The sequence below is a fragment of the Oncorhynchus kisutch genome, linkage group LG18 (assembly GCF_002021735.2).
Source record: "Oncorhynchus kisutch isolate 150728-3 linkage group LG18, Okis_V2, whole genome shotgun sequence".
NCBI classification, from domain to species: Eukaryota; Metazoa; Chordata; class Actinopteri; order Salmoniformes; family Salmonidae; genus Oncorhynchus; species Oncorhynchus kisutch.
The window spans coordinates 48,991,447-49,002,938 of NC_034191.2; the positions used below are offsets into that span (position 1 = coordinate 48,991,447).

The 11,492-nt window shown below is 43.0% G+C and overlaps 1 protein-coding gene and 1 pseudogene across 1 annotated transcript; one reads left to right on the forward strand and one right to left on the reverse strand.

Annotated features, from left to right (window-relative positions):
* The first annotated feature begins 1,691 nt into the window (after positions 1-1,691).
* LOC109908790 (charged multivesicular body protein 5-like) lies at positions 1,692-4,956 on the forward strand. Its single transcript, XM_020507490.2, has 8 exons — positions 1,692-2,052; positions 2,609-2,713; positions 2,916-2,962; positions 3,123-3,216; positions 3,323-3,394; positions 3,585-3,693; positions 4,008-4,123; positions 4,358-4,956. The coding sequence occupies exons 1-8, from the start codon at positions 1,984-1,986 to the stop codon at positions 4,406-4,408; spliced, it is 663 nt and encodes a 220-aa protein (XP_020363079.1). The 5' UTR covers positions 1,692-1,983; the 3' UTR covers positions 4,409-4,956.
* LOC109909326 (FAST kinase domain-containing protein 3, mitochondrial-like) lies at positions 4,812-10,836 on the reverse strand (annotated as a pseudogene).
* Positions 10,837-11,492: the final 656 nt, after the last annotated feature.

Below are 11,492 nucleotides of genomic sequence, written 5' to 3' on the forward strand. Positions count from 1 at the left end.
TCACGGAAAAACTCCCGCACGCACTTTTGTCTGGCCCTTTCCACACTGCTAATGCAAGACAAAGGACTGAAACAGCATTTTAACAGATTACTGTGAATTACTATGATGATTCATGTTCATTATCTATTTTCATGCTCATGTTTTGAAATTATACTTGATTAATATTTCAATAACTATTATCAATAATCCTGAACATTAATTCAGTCAACTGGTCGAGAAACGTATTATCCCATTACGTTCATTGTCAAATTCATCAACCAACATGATCTAGCCACTCTGCCTTCTCGCACAAGAAGCCAGCTCAACAAGCCCCACCAAAAGCTCGTCCTGTCAGTGGCAGTGACCACCTCTGCCTTCTTGCGCAAGCAAAGGGCATGTTGAGGTAAATTTGTTATCTGCGAGGGTTGCATGATGTAATGTTTTCGAGGGCTGTCTTTTGTGTTTTCTATTATGGTTCTATGAGATATTAAGATGTTTACATAATGCATGTATATTAGAGTTGAGGTTTGCACATCTGACTAGTGTTTATTTGGCCGGGGTTCAATACCTGCTTTTTTTTCTCTCTAAATTCAAAAGACCACCTACCCCTTTCGATGCATGGAACGAATGTGGGTGGGACTAGGTCTTCATAATGGTGCTAATTTTAAGAAATTCACAAAAGCTCTGAGGAAGGCAGTGAGGCCGATACGTAAGCTTATTAAAGATCAGTGATACTATAAAGAGAGGTGGGCGGTTTCCTTTTTCCTTCATTTTTCTCTCTCTCCCAAAACCAATACGATATATGTGTAACTGTAAAGTAATGAATGACCATTTTAGAAAATCATGGAACATATAGTCTTTTGTTGCATGCTATTTTATGTCAATCAAGGTTAGGGTTAGGTTTAGGGTTAGAAAAATGGTGACCATTACAGCTATATGTAACCGATGTGAAATGGCTAGCTAGTTAGCGGTGGTGCGCGCTAATAGCGGTTCAATCTGTGACGTCACTCGCTCTGAGACCTTGAAGTAGTTGTTTCCCTTGCTCTGAAAGGGCCGCAGCTTTTGTGGCGAGATGGGTAACGATGCTTCGTGGGTGACTGGTGACTGTTGTCTGTGTGCATAGGATACCTGGTTCAAGCCCAGGTTGGGGCGAGGAGAGGGAAGGAAGCAATACTGTTGTTATACGGTTTTACCTTGAAACCCCTAACCCTAGGTATAACCTATTTTAGGGGTTTCAAGGTTAAAAAAAACTGTATGGGTTTATAGCGCTCTTGCTCCGCCCTGTGGCCTTCTGTGACACTTGTTAGGTTCATAATCTGAGGTAGCAACTGCGTCAGATCTACAGATCAAGGAACTGGACCTGTCCATTTGGCGTGCAACTCAGTGAACCTGCGCAGCATTCGCTCAATTGGATGCCTACGAACAAACAGATTTCGGTGCATATCAAATTATCCAGCAGCCATTTAGAAACAACAAATCGTAAAAAACCTCGGTTTTAATTAAAACATGCAGGGACATGCATTTTGTTCAGGTTTACACCCTTTTCTGAAAAAAATATGTTTAACCATGACCATAAAATGTTTGATGGCTTTGCGCCAGCCATCGATAAAGCTGTGGGTCACAATAACGTGTTCCCAGGCGAAAAGTGGGCGTGCAATAAACTCGTTTTTATCAGAAAAAAAGCGTTGTTAAAAATCTTATGTGTCCAGCCTATTGTAGGGGTGCCCATGGGGCTGGGAATCAGACATGTCCGGTTCGAGAGAGGCAGGTTTAGGTTTCCAGTGTTAGAGTAGTGCATAAATTGTCGTATGCTGCAGTATAAGGGCGTTATACACCAGTTTCGTAGGCGGCAGAAATGCAACATTTATTGGATGCCAACCGCTGTGAAACCTAATCGAAGAAGAAGTATGTGACGTCAGCTCTGTTGCTTCCGGGTTTGCTTTATTTTCCCTGACGTTCAGGTAGATTCTTTGTTGTTTTGAGTTATTGGATATTTATTTAAAAATGAACCGTATTTTCGGCCGAGGAAAACCGAAGGGACCACCACCAAATCTCACAGACTGCATAGGGAATGTAAGTATATATGGAAATAACTTACAGAGTAGTGTCAATGACAAACAAAATAAGTTGGCTTGCTGGCTAGCTAGCTAACTAACTGAATGACAGCTGATTGTTCTAGCAACAATGGGAGAAAGTTGTGACAGCCCATTGAAGACCTATAGCTCATAAAATACTCTTTAGCTACTTAATGTTATCGTGAAAGTTAGTTTGATTCGCGTTTTAACAGTGTCCAAGTGACTTAGCTAGCTAATTAGCTAGATGACCAATCGTCAATAGGGAGTTCAGTAGGGTGATGCTGGTTTCCAATGTACGGTAAAAAAGTGTTGCTCCAACCAGTTTTATGTTTGACCAAATCAGGTGTTAAGCTAGTGCTATTGACTATAAAAATTGATTGAAGGAAAATATAACATTGATTTAAAAAAAAATAAAAAAATCATTATAATTACCAATATTTATTCAAATAACTTTTTCTGTTACCAACATAAAGATTTTTGACTCTTACAAGATCATTGAAATATGAAAACAGTCTACATGGTTAACTTGTGCCCGTTCTTTCTCCCTTAATAAGGTTGACTCACGAGCGGAATCTATTGACAAGAAGATTGCCAGACTAGATGTTGAACTGGTCAAGTACAAGGATCAGATGAAGAAGATGAGAGATGGCCCTTCAAAAGTAAGATTTAACCCTACCCTGAGTGAAGCAGATGATGAGCTGTGATAGTTGACAGATATGTTTACCTAAGTCATTCTATTACACGTGTAGGCTAATGCTGTTCTTGAACAAAACAACACACACGTATGGACCCACTTGTTCTCAGCAGTATCTAGCTAGGTCTGATGTCACGTGAATTGTTTCCTGTTAATGTTTTCATCAGAACATGGTCAAGCAGAAGGCGATGAGGGTACTGAAGCAGAAAAGAATGTGAGTAACTTATGAAGGGAGTCTGTCAACGCACCAATAACCTCAAATCAATCAGGACACATATCACATTAACCTAATGAACCACATCAAGTAGCAGTAAACCGTCATGATATGAGCGCATAAAAACATCTGTATTGATCAATACAATCTTGTTTTTCAGGTACGAGGGCCAGAGAGACAACCTCACACAGCAGTCCTTCAACATGGAACAGGCTAACTACACAATCCAAACTCTCAAAGACACAAAAACAACTGTAAGGGGCCACAGTAATGTACTGACTGTAGCACCTAGTCACAATTTACTGTAGTTGTTATGCCAGGCTGTTCTCTGGGTTAAAAATCTCAGATTTTGCATTATAGGTTGATGCCATGAAAATTGGAGCCAAAGAGATGAAGGCGGCCTACAAGAACGTGAAGATCGATCAGATTGAGGTATTTGTCTTTTTCGAGTCCTGATACACTACAACACCATTTGGTGGTCTAACGTAGAAGTGCAGTAGTTTTACTACCGACTCTTGTCTTGAAAGACAGCCATCTGGGTCATAATTCATCCGTGTAACGTGAATGGCCTATTGTGATTGAGAGATGTTTGGGTTAAGAGTTTCATGTTTTCCTGATGCAGGATCTCCAAGACCAGCTGGAGGACATGATGGAGGACGCCAATGAGGTGCAGGAGGCGATGAGCAGAAGCTACGGGACGCCAGAGATCGATGATGATGACCTGGAAGCAGGTCAGTGCTGTAAGAGTATGACACAGCCACGGTTGGTGTTGCTCCAGTACAGGATAGGTCTATATTAGAACATTGCTGTAGGTCAATATTTCATCATTTCCCGCCACACTAGAGTTTAGTTTTTTTATTTTATTTCACCTTTTATTTAACCAGGTAGGCTAGTTGAGAACAAGTTCTCATTTACAACTGCAACCTGTCCAAGATAAAGTGCTGTTTACTTCAGCACAGTGATACAACAGCAGTCAGTGCAGTCCTTATGTCAATAGACTGCATGTAATAACTGCGCATCAATGGCTGTGTGCGTGTGATCCCAGAGCTGGATGCCCTGGGAGATGAGCTCCTGCTTGATGATGACAGCTCCTACCTGGATGAGGCCAGCACTGCCCCCTCCATCCCAGAGGGAATACCCAGTGACAGGGCACCAAACCGGGTAAATCTCTCTCTCTGACCACTGTATTCATGTTTACCCAGTTTAGTCTTGAATAATTCACTGGGGCATTATGTTAAAAATCAATCACAACTGACACTGTTTCGTCAATACAGAAGACGGATGCATTGTTCGAAGGGTTCATTTTTAGGACATGACATTGGATGAAGACACATTCTGCACCCATTTAGATATAACTGGAGTTTCCTACAAAATTGTAATTAGTCTGTTTTACAGGATGGAGTTCTGGTGGATGAATTTGGCCTGCCACAGATCCCTGCTACATAATGGATGGACAGCAGGCAGAAACCAATGGCAACACTCCCAACTCTTTTTTTATTTTTATGTATAGCCTTTTTACAACATATACACTGAGTATACCAAATATTAGGAACACCTTCCTAATATTGAATTGCGTGCCCCCTCCACATACCCAATCCCCCCCCAAAAGAAATAATTATTAAACCTGTCTCCTCTCCTTCATCTACACAGATCAATAAGGGATCATAGCTTTCACCTGGATTCACCTGGTCAGTCTGTCATGGAAAGAGGCTGCTTTGTATACTCAGTGTATATCCGACTGACATGCATTACATGGTGGTGGACAGAGAAAAACAACTTGCCTTAATTAGGTTACCTTGATTGAATAACTGATAATGTCAAAAATATAAATCAAAAATCGATAGTGATGCTTGGCTATATTCAAAATTATTGTTCTTTGTATGAACAAATGTACTTTTTCCCCCCCTCCAAGGTGATTCTTGGTATTTAGATGTTCTAACTTTCTACTGCAGCACTGTATTGCCAACTACCAATAAATATACATGTATTATATATTTCAAATTGTGGTGGTCCATCATGGTGGATTAAAGTAGAGAAGACTAAATAAGTAATTTCACTCTGCAATAGAACACTAGTACTGTGTAGAATTACAATTACTCAATATATAAATACATGATTTCTTTATGCTTTCTCTTCAGGTAGAAATGTTGGACAATGTGGCACTTTGAGATGACAAACAGTGCCCAAACTGTATAGCGCACAGTGTTATAGTTGTATGACAGCAACAAAGGCCTTATTTGAGCCTGTAGCTGAGGGGGAAGATATTCTTGTGAAGATGTTCAACAACCTCGGTCTTGTTCCGAAGCTTCTCAAATTCATAGTAAAATCTACAAAAACAGACTTCTATTAGTTACAGATGGAGCAAAGAGTAGATCCAAATGAATGCTCTTTTTGAAAGAGTAGATGCCTAGAGACAGGCAGAACACGAGCAAAGGGGCTGAAATCAGAATTTACAGCAGACAGAACACTCAAAAAGATCAAATCATCAGTGAAATGGGGTATTGTGGGTTGCGGCATGCATTTCCGACCTGAACAACTTCATATCCCAGAAGCCTCATGGCCTCTTTTCCCAGCAGCTGTCTTGTGTTCACAGTAAACCTCTTGTGGCTATCCTGCAAGTACACAACAAAATAACAGAGCGCATGGGCCTGAATAAAATAGCTATAGTAGAACAATTGTATAACCTACAGTGCATTCGGAAAGTATTCAGGCCCCTTGACTTTTCCACATTTTGTTACGTTACAGCCTTAATCTAAAATGGATTAAATTATTTTTTCTCATCAATCTACACACAGTACCCCATAATGACAAAGTAAAAACACGTTCAGATTTTTTTGCAAATATAAAAAAGCATACCTTATTCGCATAAGTATTCAGACCCTTTGCTATGAGACTTGAAATTGAGCTCAGGTGCATCCTCTTTCCATTGATCATCCTTGAGATGTTTCTACAACTCAATTGGAGTCCATCTGCGGCAATAACCAAGCCATGAGGTCGAAGGAATTGTCCTAGAGCTCCGAGACAGGATTGTGTCGAGGCACAGATCTAGGGAAGGGAACCAAAACATTTCTGTAGCATTGGAAGGTCCCCAAAACCACCGTGGCATCAATCATTCTTAAATGGAAGAAGTTTGGAACCACCAAGACTCTTCCTAGAACTGGCCGCCCGGGCCAAACAAAGCAATCGGGGGAGAAGAGCCTTGGTCAGGGAGGTGACCAAGAACCCAATGGTCACTCTGACAGAGCTCCAGAGTTCCTCTGTGGAGATGGAAGAACCTTCCAGAAGGACAAACATCCCTGTAGCACCACCAATCAGGCCTTTATGGTAGAGTGGCCAGACGGAAGCCACTCCTCAGTAAAAGGCACATGACAGCCCACTTGGAGTTAGCCAAAAGGTACCTAAAGACTCTGACCATCAGAAACAAGATTCTTTGGTCTGGTCTGATGAAACCCTATGGTGAAGCATGGTTGTGGCAGCATTGTGCAGTGGGGATGTTTTTCAGCGGCATGGACTGGGAGACTAGTCAGGATCGAGGCAAAGATGAACGAAGCAAAGTACAGAGAGATCCTTGATGAAAACCTGCTCCAGAACCTCAGACTAGGGTGAAGGTTCACCTTCCAACAGGACAATGACCCTAAGCACACAGCCAAGACAACACAGGAGTGGCTTCAGGACAAGTCTCTGAATGTCCTTGAGTGGCCCAGCCAGAGCCCAGACTTTAACCCGATTGAACATCTCTGGAGAGACCTGAAAATAGCTGTGCAGCAACTCTCCCCATCCAACCTGACAGAGCTTGAGAGGATCTGGAGTGAAGAATGGGAGAAACTCCCCAAATATAGGTCTGCCAAGCTTGTAGCATCATACCCAAGAAGACTTGAGGCTGCCAAAGGTGCTTCAACAATGTACTGCTTTGTCATTATGGGATATTGAGTGTAGATTGATAAAGGGAAAAAACGAATACATTTTAGAATAAGGCTGTAATGTAACAAAATGGGGAAAAATACATTGTTTTTACCTCTTGAAGATATCGTCGATGTCACTGGCAGGCAATACATATCCATCCTCATCCAGCTTTATTTCCACATCTGAAACAAAAATAGGGGCCGGATTTGTCTTTGCACCTTTATTTTCAGTATAGGTATAACCATAACATTGTCTGAGGCATTGAATTCAAGGTTACATGTGTTGTATCTTAAAATGTGCCGTCTGCATTACCTAGTGTGTAGCAGTATGGAGTGAGAACTCTGGAAGTGAAGTAAGCACGGGCCCCTAGTAGATCCACTAGTCCAGTTTTCACATAGTTGTAGAGGTGTCCGTCAACCGGCATCTCCAGAGACCGACCAGGAGTGAGGAAACACTTGACACGGTACATAGGAAGGAGCCTTGGACCCTGGGGTTAATACAGGGTGTTAAAGGTGAATCAGAGGATAGTGTGCTAGGATTGCAACACTGCAGTTGAGCAGAAGTGGCAATGCTATCATTGAAGCAGTTGAAGTCGGCGGTTTACATACACCTCAGCCAAATACATTTAAACTCAGTTTTTCACAATTACTGACATTGAACCCTAGTAAACATTCCCCGTCTTAGGTCAGTTAGGATCACCACTTTATTTTAAGAATGTGAAACGTCAGAATAATAGTAGAGAATTATTTATTTCAGCTTTTATTTCTTTCATCACATACACTCAATTAGTATTTGGTGAAATTGCCTTTAAATTGTTTAACTTGGGTCAAATGTTTCGGGTAGCCTTCCACAAGCTTCCCACAATAAGCTGGGTGAATTTTGGCCCATTCCTCCTGACAGAGCTGGTGTAACTGAGTCAGGTTTGTAAGCCTCCTTGCTTGCACACGCTCTTTCAGTTCTGCCCACAAATGTTCTATAGGATTGAGGTCAGGACATTGTGATGGCCACTTCAATACCTTGACTTTGTTGTCCTTACGCCATTTTGACACAACTTTGGAAGTATGCTTGGGGTCATTGTCCGGTTGGAAGACCCATTTGCGATCAAGCTTTAACTTCTTGACTGATGTCTTGAGATGTTGCTTCAATATATCCACATAATTTTCCTCCCTCATGATGTCAACTATTTTGTGAAGTGCACCAGTCCTTCCTGCAGCAAAGCACCCACACAACATGATGATGCTTCCACCCCCGTGCTTCATGGTTGGGATGGTGTTCTTCGACTTGCAAGCCTACCCCTTTTTCCTCCAAACATAACAATGGTCATTATGGCCAAACAGTTCTATTTTTGTTTCATCAGACCAGAGGACATTTCTCCCAAAAAGTACGATCTTTGTCCCCATGTGCAGTTGCAAACCGTAGTCTGGCTTTTTTATGGCGGCTTTGGAGCAGTGGCTTCTTCCTTGCTGAGTGGCCTTTCAGGTTATGTCGATATAGGACTTGTTTTACTGTGGATATAGATACTTTTGTACCTATTTCCTCCAGCATCTTCACAAGGTCCTTTGCTGTTGTTCTGGGATTGATTTGCACTTTTCGCACCAAAGTACAATCATCTCTAGGAGACAGAACGCATCTCCTTCCTGAGAGGTATGACAGCTGCGTATTCCCATGGTGTTTATACTTACATACTATTGTTTGTACAGATGAACGTGGTACATTCAGGCATTTGGAAATTGCTCCCAAGGATGAACCAGACTTGTGGTGGTCTACAATTTTTTTCTGAGGTCTTGGCTGATTTCTTCTGATTTTCCCATGACGTCAAGCAAAGAGGCACTGAGTTTGAAGGCAGGCCTTGAAATACATCCACAGGTACACCTCCAATTGACTCAAATGATGTCAATTAGCCTATCAGAAGCTTCTAAAGCCATTATAATGTTCTGGAATTTTCCAAGCTGTTTAAAGGCACAGTCAACTTAGTGTATGTAAACTTCTGACCTGCTGGAATTATGATACAGTGGGTACAAATGATATAAATTATGATATAAGTGAAATATTTTGTCTGTAAACAATTGTTGGAAATATTCCTTGTGTCATACACAAAGTAGATGTCCTAACCGACTTGCCAAAACTATAGTTTGTTTTCAAGAAATTTGTGGAGTGATTGAAAAATGTGTTTTAATGACTCCAACCTATGTGTATGTGAACTTCCGACTTCAACTGTAATTAATATTGATTTGTAGTAACTCGTTACCTCATAGAAAGGGCATTCAAGCTTCACAGTCATGTAGAGTTGGGCCGGTACAATCCAGTCAACCCCCACGCCTTGCTCTGGAACACAAATTAATTTACAATTGATAAACCAAAGATACTGCAACAATTGCAATTATGAAGAAGAGTAAAGTAAGTGTGGGGCAACTCCATGGTAATGGAAATTTTTCTGTTTAAAATATACCAAACAAGCCTCCCAAATGGCGCATCGGTCTAAGGCACTGCATCGCAGTGCTTGAGGCATCACTACAGATCCGGGTTGAATCCCAGGCTGTGTCACAACCGGCCGTGACCGGGAGTACCATAGGTCGGCGCAGAATTGGCCCAGCGTCACCCGGGTTAGGGGAGGGTTTGGCCGGGGGCTTTACTTGACTCATCACGCTCTAGCGACTCCTTGTGGTGGGCCATGCGCCTGAAGGCTGACTTTGGTCGTCAGTGTTTCCGCCGACACATTGGCACAGCTGGCTCCCGGGTTAAGCGGGTGTTAAGGAGCGCGGTTTGACGGGTCATGTTTTGGAGCACGCATGACTCGACTTTTGCCTCTCCCCCAGCCCAATGAGGAGTTGCAGCAAAGAGACAAGATTGTAATTGAAATTGGGAGAAAAGGGGTAAAACACAAAAAGACATACCAAACAAAAACATTTCTTTCAATGTTTAACAAACCATATAACTATGCACAATAACTAGCTTTTAACCATTTCCAGACAAGAACTGTGCAGATACAAAGTTTGGTAACAGAATAAAATAGATTTTACTGTAATTAGGTTATCAAACTTTAAATCTTTTTTTATTTTATTTAATGTGTAAATTGTTCGAAGTAGTCATTGTGTGTAAAGTAGTATTGTTTGTTAAACTTGGTGGTTTACACTTCAATGGTTTTTGTTTGGTATACATTTTAAAGTGAGTCTCAGCATAATTCCATTACAGTGGAATTGCCCTGTGGGCTTATAAAATGAGAGTACCTTGTAATTTCTGGAGGAAGTAGAGGTTGAAGACCTTTGCCACAAAGTTGACAGGGAACCTCTCTACCAGGATGTAGGAGTGCAGCAGGTTGAGGAGTACTGCATCACCTTGGTAACTGTCTCTGGGTGGGAAGTAAAAGCCATCTTGAGCACGTGTCTCTCCATGACCTCCACCAAGAAGGAGTGTGCATAGCATTTAGGAGGTCCTGGTAGCTGCCCTCCTCCCCTACTCCTGCCTGCAGCAGTCCGTATACAGCAGTGAGCTCTGCTAGGCTCCACTGGCCTGGCTCCTGCTTCTGTACCTGCTCCAGCATCCCACAGCCCGGGCCCTCCAGGGCCAACAGTGCCTGGCCAAAGGTGCACAGCTGTCCCACGCTCATCTGGCTCCCATCCAGCCGCTCCTGGCACTCTGATACCAGCCGCACCGCCAGCGTGCTCCAGGGGTCCACGTAGAGGTGTGTGCAGGCCAGCAGGGCAGAAACCAGTCCGGTCTCCTTCACTCGCCTACTCTAGCTGGCAGCACAGCACACTGAAGGGTCCCTCTGGGTCAGCCACGCGGTGCAAGGCTGCCGCTGCCATAGTGGCAGACGTGATCGCCACAGTGCAGAGGAGTGCAGGACCTGTCTGGAGGAGAGCAACTGCCGAGGCGGTCCAGGAAGGCTTTCTCTTCTGCGACAGTGGGTCGGTGCACCTGGCCGACTGACCCAGTGGCGTAGAAAGAGTCCTTGGCAATGGTGGACTAACTCATACAAGCTGGCTGGCTGAGTCTGACAACGGTCTCTGGATACAGCGATCCGCTGAGGTCCATCGGTACGCCACACACAGGGGCTCCTCTACCGGAGCACACAGAAGTCTGGAGATGCGACCCAGCCCACCTGGAGGACTGAGGTGTGCCCTTGTCTGCCCGAGTAGCGGAAGCCTCTGGATCACCTTTCAAGCCATGGTTCTGTTCCAGGACTCACCAGGTGGTTCCAACCTGCATGAGCATGAGAAAAGATGAACCTTCAAAGCCCTGTTAGTTACCAAAACACCCTGAAGGCACAGTGAGGCCAAAACATTGTTCTTTTGCCCAATAAATTACTGGGAGATAGTGTGCAACTCCTTTAGTTACCTGAAAGACTACAGTGCTGTGAAATATTTACATTGGATTCAAATGTTTTCCATAAATACAGGTTCATGGAATGCCCCGTTCATTTTGATGTTAATTAACCTTTGCTTGCTGGTGGTTAACCACAAGCAACATTTGACTAAACATACCATGACCTAGCCATACTGTTAGAAAATTCATACAAATGTCAGCTTTTACAGTGCAACCCATAATCTAACAGGGGATGCTGCAAAACACGTGTAAGATCTAGCCACCGGTCCAGCGTGGTTCTGTAATGAATGTGCTCAGTAGT